Source organism: Periplaneta americana, chromosome 12, assembly GCF_040183065.1.
Source record: "Periplaneta americana isolate PAMFEO1 chromosome 12, P.americana_PAMFEO1_priV1, whole genome shotgun sequence".
Taxonomy (NCBI): domain Eukaryota; kingdom Metazoa; phylum Arthropoda; class Insecta; order Blattodea; family Blattidae; genus Periplaneta; species Periplaneta americana.
The window spans coordinates 54862957-54880329 of record NC_091128.1 but is presented as its reverse complement, the minus strand read 5'-3'; the positions used below and the strand labels follow the sequence as shown (position 1 = coordinate 54880329).

The following is a 17373-nucleotide window of genomic DNA, read 5'->3' as shown; positions in this document are numbered from 1 at the left end:
TTGATTCTATTTCTTGTAGGTATGAATGAGAAAATTTTGTAATGATCAAGGGTTTTATTGAGGAATATGAGAAATTAACACAAAATAAATGGATAAATTTCAGAACAAGGATACTTTCCTTTCCCTCTTACTCCAAAATTCCAATCTTGTGCACACAAAATAAAATGGCACTAAAAACTTCCTTTTCGTATGCATGATGATGCGTATTCGACATGCACAGACGAATTACTTTTTTTTAAATTTTAAAATAATTGTTAGCAAGGTATCCGTATACTGAAATTTTTCCAAATAAATTATTGTCTTTTCGTAAGTAAGATGATGAGTATTCGATAAACACATACAAATCTGCTCTTTTTAGTAGCCTATTTCAAGATAATTGTCAGTGAAGTATCCGTATACTGAAATTTTCCCAATCATTATCAATAATATGAAATAACCACTGTATAATTTACGTCACAAATTATGTGGAATTATGTAAACACGTATAACTCATGTTGAATTGTGAGGTTAAATCCAACCAAGTAGCCTGCTTTTCTCTTAGAGAACTTCCGTTAGTACTTTTATTCTCTAATATGAATGCAGAATTGCTAACGAGTTCTAAAAGAATTCCCACTTTGAACTGTGAAAAGTTCGGTGCTCTTTTATTTTTTTCTTCCATGATTATTGAAACTTGTTATTTGAAACCAACAAGTTAGACTAACTCGTTGTTTGAAACAGTCCGACAAACAAAAATGAAGCGATAATTGACAGAGTGCGTTCGTTCGCTGTTTTATACACGGTAACCTAGCGCTTAGATGATTCTTCTCAAGCGAGCTTACTGTCAGCTGACGGTACTGAGTTGATCGAGGGAAAATGTCGGTGCACCGCATCTGTAACTTGATCATTGTCAAGAATTAATCATATTTCCGTGATTGCTGATAAATGGGCTAGATGATCGAGAATGGTGCACACGGCCATACATTTCTTACATGAGGTATTTGATGGGGGGGGGGAGGCGGGAGAAGTGAATGAACTGTTACAGCAGACCTCAAACAAATTTCCACTCTAGAATATTTTCTGTAATATCTAATATGAACAACATTACTAAGAGAACTTCAGACTTTCTGAAGGCAAGGCAAAACATATTGGAAGTGAAATGAATGTGTCCAATACATATGTTATGATACAGTGGGACAGTGTGTACATACAGATGGAAAGCACGACTTTTTTCAGTATCAAGAATGCTGGAAATGTGTCTGTCCATTAAAAAGTGTTTCAGACAATTTAATTATGTTCATAATGTGTATAAAAGTATTATATTCTTACCTATGTTTTTCTGTCGACATACTGTTTTCTCTTTTTGACATTTCTTTATCACTGTCATCGTCAGGACCACTGGACGAGCTTGAGATAGTTTCTGAGATGTCAGAAAACTTACGTCGTTTTGCTGCGCCACCACTCTTGTTATTGGAACTAGGACGTGAACGTTTCTTTCCTTTATTCTCTGTATCATTGGTAGATTCTGTAATTAATATTAAAATTCGAAATCAGGTTGTTACAAGTGTAAAATAAAATGGCATAAAACAGTGAAAGTTAAATTCTCTATGAACATGAAAGTTAACATGCCAAAAAATCCATATATCTGAGTTCTGTAGAGCAGTGTTTCACAATCTTCTTCTCCTCCTCCTCGAGGCACACCAAAACTACTCATGGTTCAACATGGCACATCAAAATGTTAATTCCCTCAAAAGTATATGTTATGTCACTGTATTTACTTACTTAAAAATGGCTTCTAGAGAAACAGGAGATTCACTGTCGCCCTCACATAAACCCATCTGTCCCTACCCTGAGCAATCAGAAGGCTGATATAAATACACTTCTTTAATTCATTAATTAAATTTTGTCTTAAAATTTAATTAAGCCTTGGTCGCCTATTTCAAACTTTTGTTTGTCAATGGTGACCTGCCGATCGCAAATTTCATGCCCTGTTTACGGCATACTATTCTTCTTCCCTCTCTTCTTTTTTATTTACTCTCTTTATTTGCTTCCAGTGATTAGCTGATTTGTTCTAGAGAATGTGCTACAGTGATGGCTGACGAGATCTCCTCATACAGTGATGATGAAGAAACAGTAGGATGACAGAAGCAATTGGAGTACCATGAGAAAATTTTCTCCAACACCATCTTTATCCTCCCTAAATTCCATTTGAGCTAATGAGAATATGAATCCATAAGCCAACACTTAAGCAATTCAGCTAAGTGTGTGCCAGTATTAATGTTTACATAATGTCTTCACGTTAGTGAATGAGAGTTAACAAGCAAACTTTTTCACAGAGATTATTATTACACTAATATGTTTTATATCTACGAATACATATTACAGTGAAATGACGCTATTACAAACGCCGCAATTACGGATTTTTCAGAATAACGAAATGATTTTTTAATCCCCGCCATTTTACCATTAATTTACATGTTAAAAATGTTCAATTTAAAGAATGTGTAAGTAACGAACTATTCAGTTTAACATAATAATAATTCATTCCACTACAAAAAAAAAAAGTTATTTTAACAAAATTAGGCCTAATAAGTAGTTAAAAATTACTTAAAACAAATTCGAAAGAAAATAAAATCAATGAGTTATAGTTCTGTCACTCTAATTTCTGGCAGCTAATCACATAGCTCGGCTACATTTAAACGTGTACGTCTTGTAATTCGCTGATGAAGATGTTATGCATTTCCTAAGGCTGGATAAATACTTAATATAATCGCCCGCCATTTTGGCTCTTTCATTGGCGTTCGCAGAAAGCATGCGAGGAGGTTATTTGCCACTCAATTATTTGCTGAATTACAGTGCATTTGATTTATTATCATAGGAGCTACGACATGATAATGTTTAACGGTGTGGCAAATAGATTCCTCGTGTGGTAGCTCTGCAACGAAAGAACAAAAATGGCGAATGATACTACCTACCTAGACTTTATAGAGCCTTCACTTCCTAGGACGTAATCAAGGAGGAGGAGTCACGCCAGGAATAACAGTGTCGCGACTATATCACTAGGCACTGGTCACCATTGGTTTCAGTGAGTTTTCTGAATACACTTCGTAGACACAATTGTTGTGGTTTGAATTTATATTTAAATGAATCAATTTAACAAAATCGTACATTTGAAAGCAGTTTGTTCCTAAACATTATTGAGGGAAGAAGTAAAGAAGCAGGTATGGCAGAAAAAAAGACAAGAAAGCAGTTTTCACTAGACAAGAAGAGAAAAATCATTGAAGAAGTAGACAGAGGAAAGAAGAAAAGCGAAGTTGCAAGAAAATATGGCATAAGTGCACCGTCACTTTCAACGTTTCTCAAAGACAAAGTAAAAATTGAGAAAAGTATTGAATCTGACGCCACTGGGCCTCAAACAAAGAAGAAGTCAAACTGTTAAAATAATATGTATTTCTGTACCAATCTCAAAGGTAATATTTCTAGTAATTGATACAGAACGCAATCTCATAGATCTTAACATTTCGAGAAATCAATTCGACAAGATTGCTGTAAATGTAACAACATCTAACCTATATAACCCTGTTCAACATATTTTTTGCTCTGTAGAACTTAATTTTTGGTCCTAACAAGGCCATAATGAGTAAAAAATATTGCAAAATATGCAAGAATAATTATTCAGTTGTCGAATATGCATAATCATCATTATAGTACCAATTCTTATTGAAGTTGCAATATAATATGGATATACAGTAAAACCTAACCCAGGTACAGTATCTGTTATTCTATAATATGTGACACAATTTGTAGGGAAATTTAATCAATTTTCGGTTTAACGAAATTTCACTATAAAGAATATAATTACAGTATACCCTCGAGTTCGTTATACTGGCATTTCACTGCATAGTCTTACCTGAATCAGAATCATTATTAACTTTGCCCCAGGGTCTGTACCCCCAGAATGACCGTTTTCCTCCTTTATCTGCAGAACCTTGCGAAGAAGATGCCTGACTATCTGAACCGCGAGAGCCACCAGAATGACTACTGCTGCCACCTTCACTATTGGAGCCAGAGAAACCAGCATTATTCAGTCGAAGATCACGACTCACTGCATACAAAGCCTGAATGAATTCCTCTGGAGTTCCACCACGGCTGTTATATAGGTTCATCATTGACAGGAATGGATCTGGTGAATACTGAAAGTAACAAGTCAGTGCTCATTGTTATCATCAAAAGTTAAATTTAATTTCGTACAATTTTGCTATAGTTTAAATTTAATTCATGAATCATATCAATCATAATTTGTCTAGAAAATGTTAAAGAATATACACAAAAGCGTTCCATAATGTCTGAAAAGCAACATAAATATTGCCAGCAAAGAGGGAGAAATATAATTGCTATTAAACCAATGGAAGAGATCTCATTTCACGCTTATCTTGAAGTTGGGCAGTCTCAAGTGTTTTACCCCTGCCCAACTTCAAGATAAGCATAGAATGAGACCTCTGCCACTGGTTGAATAGCAATTATACTTCTCTCCTCCTCTGCCAAAAATATTTATGTTGCCTGTCAGACATTATGGAACGAAGTATAGTGAGATACATTTACTTCATTCAAACATCATCCACAGGCAATGGCTCCACATAATATATTTGCCACTGCTTCCTTCATATGAAAAAAATTGGTCATGTAAGCATTGCAAAGTTTTCTCCAAATAACCCAATTAACATGCTTACTAAACATATGCCCTCTGGAAAATGATACTACAAAAAGTCACAAACATAACACATACCTTGTAACAATTCAGTTTTTATCATGTTACAGTAAAATCCCTCGTATCCGGCACCCAAATAACAGGCAATACCAAAACAACGGCACTTTTGGCTAGGCCAAAAAAAAAAAAAAAAGTCATTCATGCGAAAGGGAAGAGTCAAACGAAGATGTGAGTGCCTTTCAAGGATCACACATGCCACATATCTGTTTACTCTTTACATTGTTCACACGTGAAAACAAAGACAAAAAAAAACTCACTATGTCCCTGGAGTATATCGGATAGCATCAGTAAGCTGTCACTTAGACCTTGCAAACAATCCACAGAGACGATATCTTTAAATTTACCACTTGAACTCGCCCGTTTCGAAGGGGTGTAGGGTGTTGGATGAGTCTAAAGAGGAAAGTGTGAAATTCTCTGTTCCTACAGCGTGCAAAAATTTCATTTGAGTGATAGATAGTATCATGACTATTACTGCTAAGCACTGCTGTTGCACAATGGATTCCGCAAAACACAAGTGAAATATTCTTACACTCAAATCATCAAGCGTTACTTCGTCATCTTCATATTTGCGACATTAGCTACACTGCTCTTCACATTACATGACTCACATGACCGCCATTTAAAATTGTCATAAGGTTATGAAAATTTTGGTATTTTTTTTTTTCGCTATTATGTATTACTGTATTACAATAAACTAGCATTAAACATTAATAAAACTAACATAATTCAATTTAAAGCCACTTCAAATTTAATCTCTGAAACATTGGACACAACTATCAACAATATACCTCTGCTAGAAACATCAACAACCAAATTTCTTGGTTTGCATATTAATAATACAATAAATTGGAAAAATCATATCAAAGAAATAACCCCCAAACTTAGCTCAGCATGCTTCGCAATTAGGTCGTTACAACAATTTCTAAACAGCAGTATCTTAAAGACAATATATTTTGCCTATTTTCATTCCATTATGTCCTACAGAATAATATTTTGGGGAAATTCTGCAGATAGTAAAAATATATTCTTATTACAAAAAAGAGCCATTAGAATAATAGTTGGAGCAAAGGCTAGAGAATCATGTAGATTATTTTTAAAAAAATTAGAGATTCTAACCTTAACAAATCAATTCATATACTCTACAATAAATTTCCTCTTATGTAATAAAGAAAATTTTCCAACTAACTCAGCCATACATAGTATAAATACCCGCAGAAGGAATGATTTTCATACGCCATCATCAAATTTATCATGCTTTCAAAGGGGAGTACGTTACATGGCGATAAAAATGTTCAATAGTCTTCCTGAAGACATTAAGAATCATAGTCAAAACCCTGCATTATTTAAGGTAAAACTAAAAAATTACTTAATATCTCACACTGCCTATTCTCTAGATGAATTCTGACATTTCACAGTACTGTCTAAATATTATAATACTATTAAATGGTAAACATATTACATTGTATAAAATATTATTGTTATTAAGGTATTAATTCTGTACATATTTCATATTTGCATTTTATTGTTAAACGTAAGAATTGGACATGTTCTTTATTCTATGCTATATAGCAAATGTAAGAATATTATGGAATGAATAAATCTATCTATCTATCTTATGAACTGATGAATGTACATTACCATATTCAGTATTAAAAATAAATATTGTACATATTTCAAAACTTTATTTTTAAATATCTATATGAAAATTACTAAATTTCAACATGGAAAAAAATGTTTGTGCAGCACAATATGTCATTACATAACATACAAACATATTTTTCAATTATCCGGCACAATCAGTTATCTGCCACTGGCTTTGTCCCACAGTTGCCGGATACGAGGAATTGTACTGTATCAATAACATTCCTGTCTGTAATTTATAACATACAGAAATGAAATTGTATAATTACTGTCACCCAAATAAGAAAATTTAACTTCCATTTTCTGCACTGCATAGAAAACACTTTTTGTAATAAAAAATACTTATGTCTTCTAAGACATACTCTATGGAAGTGATTCTCAATGGGGGACCATAGTCCTCTGAATCTCCAAAGAGAAGTTAATGCAACAGGCTGCAAACAAAATAATACTGTATTTACCCACGTAATAGATGCACTTTTTTTTCGATTTTTATAACAAAAAAACCAGGGTGCATCCTTTATGCGAGGAAAAAAAAAAAAAAAAGAAAAAAAACACCTATTAAAGTGTGTCAGCTCGAATGCTGAAATAATCAATAAAATATGTAATGATATATAGGCCATGACTAATTTATATATCAATTACATCGCACTTAAGACGATCGATAGTTAGCAGCAGTTGTATAAACAGCTAACATTAATTCATTGACGAAGATGGCACTTAGCAGAATTAGATTTTCCATGCCACAAATATAGAAATAAAGTTAATATTGTGACTTAAGAGTATCCAGAATGAGACAAACTTTGCAAAACAACAGCTGCAAAGCAACATCAACAATCACATTGACAGTCTTATGGGAAGTATAAAAAAAAAAAAAAAGTTGGTTTCACTTTTCATAGAAAAGACGTAATGAAATATAAACTAACTTCGTATTTATGTATTTTCAAATTATATTAAAAAACTGAAACTAAAATTTAATAACACTATCAATTTATTAAGGATGTTTAATTCACTACATTATGCAAATATTTAATGAGTAGAACTTGTTGACCAGTCTAAATTATGTAAAACATTTTAGGCAGTCCGCCAAAATAAAGTACGAACTTCAAGCTGGTTCATGACACCTGAAACTTTGAGAAACACTAGCAAAGATAATGCTTTAAATCGCTTGGGCATTAGAATTGTCTACAACAGGTTGATAACTAAGAATTTATGTCTTAATTTATAATTTTAAAGAATCTCATTTTCACATCATACTGACTACAATGGAAGTCTTAAATTATACTTAACTTACTTGCAATTTGCTCTTGATCTCACTTTTGGTGAAACCAATGTATTGAGCAAATTTTCTCCAGTTGTTTCCTTCTGTGATTTGTAAAGAAGATGCCAACTCCTTCATTGCAAACACAGTCCAGCGTTCGCAACCCACTGGCAATGATACCTCACTTTCAAAGCCAGTCTGTCAATAGAAAAGAAAATCACCATCATGTTTCATGTTCTTGTCTTACACATCATGCTCCCAGTAAAATAGCATCTTAACTCGATAATTGTGATTTGTAAAGATATGCTATTTCCTAATAAAATGCTGCTGTAAAAATATTTTAATAACTAGGAACCAAAATCTTTGATAATTTACTACTTTAATATTAGAATTTCATATCTCCAACTAGTAGAACAGCACTGGAAATAATTTACGAAAGTAATACATGATTTTCGACTTACGACAATATTTTACTGGGTGTGAGACATGCATACCTAAAAAACGAAAAATTCTAAAGATTGTAGTAAGTGAAAATGATATTATCCATAATTTATACTAATAAATTGCAAAGAACAATTCTTTCTCCAACAAGTACACAAAGGAAGTACAACAAAATTTGCTCACTTAAAAAGTTACATGTGACAGAACTGATACCCACAGTTAATTTAATTTCGTGTTGTGTTATGATTATCTGTTTACAATGATCCCCTTCCCATTTATGTTCGCAAAGTTATATTCAAGCAGATTGAGAAAATATTCATTCTAATATAAAATAATATTCACGTAATTATTAGTTGATATAGAAAAACATTGTATGTTACTAAAAGTTGTTTATAATCCTTTAAGGCAGTGGTCGTCAGCACTCGCTGAAATGGGTAATGGGTAAGCAGTGCTTCGTAATATTCCCCATAGTGCAGCAGAAAGAGGGAGGGAGCATACCCGCCAGCAGCCGCAGATGCACCATAGTGCAGTCTCTTATCCTCGGGTAAGAGATGCTAGCCTGAGGGTGCACTGTGCTGATGACTGCTGCTTAAGGTATATCATTACTGTATGTGAATGGCGTAATGTGATATTTTCAGAAGAAACAACGATAGCACTTAGGCCAGATACACGACAAGAAAAGATGTGGAAATGTAAAAATGGTGGTAGTGTAATGTTTTGGGCTGGATTAATATATGTCGCACACCTGAAGCTCAGATACCCATTCAAGGGAGATGGGATGCCCAAAGGTACACACTGATGAAGTTCCTTGGGCTTATTCAACCATTTAAAGACCAATATTGTTTTTGTCGATGATAATGCTCACCCTCATTGTAGAGAATCAAACAAATGAATTGGTCAGCATAATCATCATATATGAATTACATTGAGCTTATGCAGAAAATGTAGAAAATCGCTGTTTTTAACCGTCCATAAACCTTCAGACATTTCTCAGCCTCATTAAGAGCTGTCCAGATGAAATGAAACTTTTTTCCTGAAGATATCAATACACTGATCAAAAGCAAGCCACAACATGTTAAGTAACTGAACAAGGCCATTCACATTACTAAGACACAGAAAAAAAAAAAAAAAAAAACCTTTAATAATAAGAGAAAACAAAAACGTGAGTTTTGATACATTGTTGTTAATTTATTTTTGATACTGGGAAGAAAAAAATTAGTTTGTAACACTTTCCAGGTTGTCTATGTGATAAAATAAATTTTGCAACTAATTATTTCATTGCTATTTTTTTATATAAACATCTGCACGTATAAGTTGGTAAAAGCAGTTTCCAGATTTATACACTACAGTTACCAGTACACACAAAGAGTGTATGACTGAATTAATACAGTTTGTATACAGCACATCTCTCGAATGACAAAATATTATTTCCTTCCAACAAACACAGTACTCTCTAGAAACATATGAATGTCTTAATTACTTTTACCTAAGTATGACGAAGTTAAAAAATGTTATCAATGCAAATAAAACCCACCTTCAAATTACTGTATGAAACAGAGTACTGGAAACATCATAACTTACCTTATGGAGATTGAACTCAAACAAAGGGTCTTTGCTTCCAGTGATTATTCTCTCCACAATGACTTTTCCGAATGTACCTCGTTCAACATTTACATTAGGCTTGAACCTAAGAATTATAAGTAAATAAATTAATAAAGCAGCATTACAAATTAATCTTTTTTTTGGAAAACGTATTATATGTCTTTCACATGTTAAATTTTATGTTACCTTGTTAACATGTTTCGGCCTGCTATTGGCCAGCATCAGAACTAGTTGTTGCTGGTCTTGGCACCTTTTGTTTTGTTTCCTGTGGGGGTGTGTTTGTGTAGTGTAATGTGGAGTCAAAGAGTGTGTGCGTTCTGAAATTGAGTTGTGTGTTGAGAATTTCATTCGGATGTGTTTTTGTGTGTTTGTATATTTCGTATTGTTCTAGTGTGTCTAGTTTTTGGCTTTTTGGTTGAATGTGTAGAATTTCCATATCTGTGTTGATGTCTCTGTATGTGTGGTTAGCATTTGTGATGTGTTCTGCATATATGGAAGTGTTTTGTAATTTTGTTATGGCTGTGATGTATTCTTTGTAACAGTTTGAAATGATCTGCCTGTCTGTCCTATGTAGAAGTTGTTGCAGGTGTTACATTTGAATTCGTATATGCCTGTGTGGTTGTATTTGTTTGTGTTGTTTGTGTGTTGAGATGTTTTTGTAGAGTATTATTTGTTCTCTATGCGATATTGTAATTTAATTTCTTGAATGAGGTTGCAGACACAGAAAAACACATCCAAATGAAATTCTCAACACACAACTCAATTTCAGAACACACACACTCTCTGACTCCACATTACACTACACAAACAAACCCACACAGGAAACAAAACAAAAGGCGCCAAGATCAGCAACAACCAGTTGTGATGATGGCCAATAGCAGGCCGAAACATGTTAACAAGGTAACATAAAATTTAACACGTGAAAGACATATAATGTGTTTTCCAAAGTGATATAGTGTTAAAAGTTGTGTAATCAAGATGTAGAATCTTTTTTATAATGTGCACTCCATAGGAAAAAATCAGCAATGTATTCATACTATAATTCTAAATTCATTCACTTCAAGTCTTCACGTGAAAAATATTGATCTTACTGTTAAAAAGAAATCTGAATAAAATTGATAATGTGAGGGAAAATTAAATTCAACAAAAAAGTCGTTTTCCCTTCAGTCCCTTTAGAAGGGACATATACAGCATATAGTGTAGTGTGAGCTTTTCAGTCCCAGATTAAAACATAAATGCTTTAGGAATAACAGGGGGTGTTACCAATCACTGTTTTAATTCTACCATAATAAAATGTTAGTTTCTATATGACTACAGTACATTTAAAACAACATATCTAATAAGAACTTACAACTCATCAGACTAAATGTACGATATTAAGTCTTTTCAAACAGAAAGTTTTGGCTGTAGCCTATATTTACTAAACAAAGTAATATAATCAAACATAACACAAATTAGCACTGAAATTTAGGTTTAAAATATGTTCAATTCAAATTCAGATCTCTCTTTTTGTTAGTGGAACCAGGTAAGATATTTATTTATTTTATTGCTAGCAAGTATGAAATGAATACAAGTTAATACAATGTAAGATAAACTAGCCCACTCCTGAATGAGTAAGACTCGTGCTCAGGAGGGGATTCCAATATAGACAAAAATAAAATTAAAACTGAGAGCGAATACAGATTAAAATAGTGTTTAATATGTTTACACTCAAACTATAAATCCAATACAGTTTTTTTTTATTTTTTATTAATTTGGAGAGGATTCGTGGTTAAAATAATATTGGAATAAAATTTGTTTAATAATCTGGGAACTTGACTCATGCTATGATAAAAAGCTGCATTGGTTTTACATTTTGGTTCAGACTAACGCAGAGAATTCATATTTTTAGTTCTATATTTATGTATATACCTTGCAAAGTTATTAAAATTTCTATGAAAATATTTTAATAAAATAAAATAATAGGCTACATTTGTTTAATGTTGAAAATTTTGAAATGTTTAAACAACAAACTTTTAATACTTTTTTCTGTAGTAAAATTAATGGATAAAGGTTGGATTTATAAGTTCCACCCCAAGTTAATTTAAATGATTTTAATTCAATGCAGTGGCACTTGACTAGAGTCATTGGCCATACAATGACGATAAAACCTAAAATTAAAGAAAACGAAATAAAGTGAACAATGTGCAAGTGAAACTGCGAAGGAGAGGATGGGTAAATAAGAATTATGTCAATTCTTTGATATAAGTGAGATTCATGAATTGAAATCCTGCTGAGAACAATGGATTTGTAAGGATGACAAAAGTCTTAGCATGGTTTCCTTTGGGATGTTTCAGATCATAGATGTGACAGTATGTACAAGGACTGTAGGCCTATCCTGAATGAGCAGTCCATTTTTCACTTCAAAATTCAAATCCAAATCTAATGATTACCATCCTCTCTATCCAGATGTCTGCAATCTAAGAATTGACTATGACAATTCCAAAATAACAGAGTGTAGGAATGCCTTGGCTGATGTTAGAAAATAGTCAGACATAACAATTAAATTGTACTGTTATCAATCTCGCTCACCTGCATGCATATTGCTTCTCAAAGTCCCTCCCTCGAAAGTCAGGCTCTTCTTTCGCCATTTCTTTGTCCTCTCCAGCTTCAACATCAGCATCAAACATTTGTGATCTTAAACGAATTAGAATCCGACCTGGGCGTACCAACTTGGGTTTCAAACTCGAACCCACACGATGCCTATAGAAGAACATCAAGCAACTCTATAATGTTTCTCACCTTCACGTAACAAATTATAAATCATTTTGATTATTATAATGTAAAAACGTTTACATCTAACAACACATTACAGTAATGTAACACATAGAAAAAGGCTGTAGAAATAAAATGATAAAGATACAATGTGCAACATGCTTTGTACAGTTGATGAACTAATGCGTGTCTGAATCTAACATGGGTTATTTTTTTACGACGCTGTATCAACATCTAGGTTATTTAGCGTCTGAATGATATGAAGGTGATAATGCCGGTGAAATGAGTCCGGGGTCCAGCACCGAAAGTTACCCAGCATTTGCTCGTATTGGGTTGAGGGAAAACCCCAGAAAAAACCTCAACCAGGTAACTTGCCCCAACCGGGATTCGAACCCGGGCCACCTGGTTTCGCAGCCAGACGCGCTGACCGTTACTCCACAGGTGTGGACTCTAACATGGGTCACACATGCGGTTTCTTGGTATTTATTGGTTTCTAGCACATGAAGGTCATACTATATCACACGTGTATGGTGTGTTCTCGGTCAGTCTGAGTCAGTATCTCTTTAAAAAGTGTGTATTAGAGCTAAGTTTAGGTTTTCTTTGGAATATTGTATGTTCATATATGATCCTTATCTATAAACAGAGTCTAAGAAAATAGTAGGTTGGGGGGGGGGGGGGGTTCAAGATATCAATAGGAAGTGAAGTAAAGTAAAGGGAGGATATAAGTGTGGGGTCAGTATTGGAGAAGTGGGGAAATATAGATAGGTAGGCTTGTGAACGAGAGGTGACAAGATACATTTAAAGAGAACATAAGTGAAAAAGAGAAGGAAGTAAGTTATGACTTGCATAAATTTGCTATGTAATAAGGTGGGATGGCACTGTATACAAAACATGTGAAGTCCCATCTCACCGGAAGTAAGTGCTTAACGACAAATATATATCATATCATATCATATACAGAGTCTGTTCATCAAGACGATTCTGAAAAAAAGGTTGTGAATAACATGCAAGAAGAACAAATGGATTCATATCATATTTTCTTCTCTGACAAGGCTTGGTTGTACCTCTACATCTATATGTAAATTCATGAAGTTATTGCTGCTGCTCCAATGAAAAAAAAAACAGACATTATTCACAAGATTCCTCTAGATGAGAAGAAAGTTGGTGCACGATGTGCCATGAGCAGGGAAAGAATTATTGGGCCATATTTTTTAAGATGTCAGAATGAAGTGAAATAGGGAGAGAAGTACGACAAGGATGCCCTTTATCACCTACCCTCTTCAACATCTACTTGGAGGATTTAGCGAAGACTTGTTTTCAGAACATGAGAGGGGTGATCATAGGAGGAAGAAGAATAGCTAGCATAAGATTTGCTGATGAAATAGCATTGTTAGCAGAATGGGATGAAGATAAATGCACGCAAGACGAAGACCATGATTATCGGAAGAAAAATAAAATAAAATAAAGAAGGTAAAGTACGAATTCTAAATAAGGGAGTAGAGTAAGTGGACAGCTTCAAATACTTGGGATGTACTACAAGCAGTAACATGAGCTACTGCCAGGAAGTCAAAAGGAGAGTAGCAATGGTAAAGGAAGCTTTTAATAGAAAAAGGAGCATTTTCTGCGGACCTCTGAAAAAAAGAATTAAGGAAGAGACTAGTGAAGTGGTCTGTCTGGAGTGTGGCATTATACAGGGATAGAAACATGGACATTACGACAAAGTGAAAAGAAGCGACTAGAAACATTTGAAATGAGGATATGGAGAAGAATGGAGTATGTGAAATGGACAGACAGAATAAGAAATGCAGCTGTGTTGGAAAGAGTGGGTGAAGCAAGAATGATGCTGAAACTATCAAGGAAGAGAAAACAAAATTGGTTGAGTCACTGGCTGAGAAGAAACTGCCTATTGAAGGACGCACTGGAAGGAATGGTAAACGGGAAAAAAGTTCGGGACAGAAGAAGATATCAGATGATAGATAACATTAAGATTACATTGGATCATATGCAGAGACTAAGAGGAAGGCAGAAAATAGGAAAGATTGGAGAAAGCTGGGTTTACAGTGAAGGACCTGCCCTTGGGCAGAAAACTATGAATGAATGAATTTTTTAAGAAACAATTTATTAATACCAACAGATATGTGAATATGAATTTACATCCCTTTTTATGAGATAATCAAGATGGAATGAAATTTTGCGTTCTTTCATCAAGATTCCACCATCGCATATAAAGTAAATGTTTCCGTAGAATAAATTGACCAAGTTTTCCAGGTCAGAATCATTAGTGTTAATTTATGACCCACTTCATTGACAATCTAACCTTTGTGAGTTTTGTCTTCAAGGTTCAATAAAAAAATAAAGTGTACAGGGCAAACCCACACACCTCGAATGATCTCAAACATAACATTCGTCAGGAGATTGCTTCTATTTCTCAATGGGAACTTAAGATAGTGATGGAGAACATGTTAAACAAGTGCAAAAAATGTGCATGCACGCACGCACGCACACAGAGTGAACTGAATCTACATTCCTGGAAGTTCGAAAAAATTAGAGGTGAAAAAAGCCACACTTGTGGATAAGGGTATAAAAACTATCACTGTCATGGATCCCTTTCAAAAACATTTGTTTGGTAGCTCACTGATACTTCGTAATTTACTGTTAGCATTATCAATTTTCATTATTTGTAGTAGCCTAGGGTTGATCCAGCTTTCTCTTACCCATAATAATAGAGTGAGCGAGTTCACAACCCCAACATCCAAATTTCTTTGCAGGGTTGGAAATACTATTCACAGACAATTAGGCATGATAATGGATTACAACAATATATTGTGGGTCCCTATCATCACGGCATGGCACGTCCTCAGGTTATGGTTAGAGGAGATGGCCTCCAGATATGGAGGGTAGCTGCGAATATACTGAATAAGCAGTCGTGGACAGCTGATAAGGGGTGGTTCTCCAGCTTGGGGGTTGGGTAAAGGGCTAACAATCCATCACCATAAAAAAAAAGCTTGTTACGAATCCATACAATAAGGATGGGAGGATAATATTAAAATGGATTTGAGGGAGGTGGGATATGATGATAGAGACTAGATAAATTTTGCCCAGGATACGGACCGATGGCAGGCTTATGTGAGGGTGGCAAATGAACATGCAGGTTCCTTAAAAGCCATTTGTAGAATGTAAGTAATGGATTACAACTAAATTCAATCTATGTTACGGTTTCCTTCCTTATGATTATGACAATCCTATCCATAATAACAACATACCATTCCTCCTTATCTTGTGGCTTTAATTTCCATCTTCTTGCTTTTAAAACCTTGCAACATCCTCTAAATCAGCGGTGGCTAAAATGTAATCGTGCGCCAAGCCACTGTGTAACCTGCAATGTGCATAGCACCTATGGAGGGAGACGGACACCCGAAGGGGAAGTGAAGCAACTGTCTGCTTATTAACGGATTTTCATTTTCCTTACATCAAGCACTTAAATATAATTTTATACAGTACAAGGCTACAAACTAATGTTTAGTACGTGTAATGAAGAAAGAAATGAACAATAAATGAACAATATCACAACCTAAAATTAACTGTCTTCAGAATGTCTCTGCAACAAAGTATCAAAATGAGGAATTATGTCACTTACTGCCAGTCGTAGTTGATCACAAAGATATTTGTCTGTCAATCGTGATCTAAATTTGGTTTTTACTATTTTAATTGATGAAAATAATTTTTCACAAACGTAAGTTGTAGAGAACATGGCTTCAACAGAGCAAGCGAAAGAATGAAGCTTTGGATATTTATTTTTTGGCAAAGATTTGAAAGTTCAACATTTGTCAAGTCCTTACATCTAGCTTTCATTTGACATCACATAGTAAATCAGTGAGTTCAAATTGAAGAGCTAACTGCATTATTCGTACATCTGCTGAAAAAAGGTCGACGTACAGAGATGATTATGACGATGATGATGATGATAACAACAACAATAACACTTAACCTTTTAATGTTTCATCAGTAACATGTAGTATAATGTCGTTTTATGTTATACAACCGTTTTCCTCGTAATACTTGTAAACAAATCATACATTTAATATTCTCATCATATTGACAGCAAAAAAAATGCGTCCTCCCATCCTACTTGGAACTTTCGTACATGGTTTCGAGAGAGACATATGCTATTTGCAGGTCAGAGACAAATACAAATGGAATGGAGTTTGACTCCAGTGAGTGAGAGGGTGGAGGTTGGCGGAGGTTAGAAGCAAGCGAAATGCACAGCTATCACTGCGAGCCACAATGTTTCGCGAGTCACGTTCTCGCCACGGCTGCTCTAAATCATCCAATACCTTGAAACATAATCCAACTCATCCAACAATTTGCTTTCAAATTTCACTCAAAGTAAAGTTTCCTACCTATAATTGGTAGCTTCTGGCAACCTCTTATCAGATCTGTAACAGATGACTTCTAAACCAAATCTGTTGTCTCCAGCACTTTCCTCCATGAAGGCTTGGCACATCATGGAGAACGAGATGTATGGATAGAAATATGACATGCCCATCTTGGCTTCATAAAGTGACGTCGCTAAAATGTCCCAAACAACTTTGAAGAAAGAAAAATGATGAACAGTAAATGAAACAACAGGAACAGAACAGCTGGTAGATGTGTTTGGTAATGTAAGTGGAACATTCATTCTCCTCCAGATCATCGGTTCATCCTCACGCGTTGAACTCTGCCATACACCAAGTCTGGCCTGCGATCCAAACCTTCGTACAATTTCGTAGTAGTCTGGTACAGGTAACACCACTCTCACCTAAAAAACAAAAAAAAAGAAATCCAAGTTTACAAAACTGAAGTCATAAACTCATGATCTTCGATTTCTGTGAACTACAATAAGAATTTGTATTATATCACGAAGCTCCTATGGAAAGAAGTTCTAAAAATATTA

At 34.5% G+C, this 17373-nt stretch overlaps 1 protein-coding gene across 1 annotated transcript in view; it reads right to left on the bottom strand.

Annotated features, from left to right (window-relative positions):
- LOC138710446 (uncharacterized) overlaps positions 1-17373 on the bottom strand; it is a 49175-nt gene that overhangs the window by 11130 nt on the left and 20672 nt on the right. Inside the window, exons 4-9 of the mRNA XM_069841344.1 lie at positions 16841-17238; positions 12258-12428; positions 9666-9771; positions 7677-7841; positions 3887-4169; positions 1306-1501 (exon numbers count right to left, since the gene is read on the bottom strand). Coding sequence (XP_069697445.1) covers positions 1306-1501; positions 3887-4169; positions 7677-7841; positions 9666-9771; positions 12258-12428; positions 16841-17238 — 1319 coding nt within the window. The remainder of the gene's footprint in view (positions 1-1305; positions 1502-3886; positions 4170-7676; positions 7842-9665; positions 9772-12257; positions 12429-16840; positions 17239-17373) is intronic.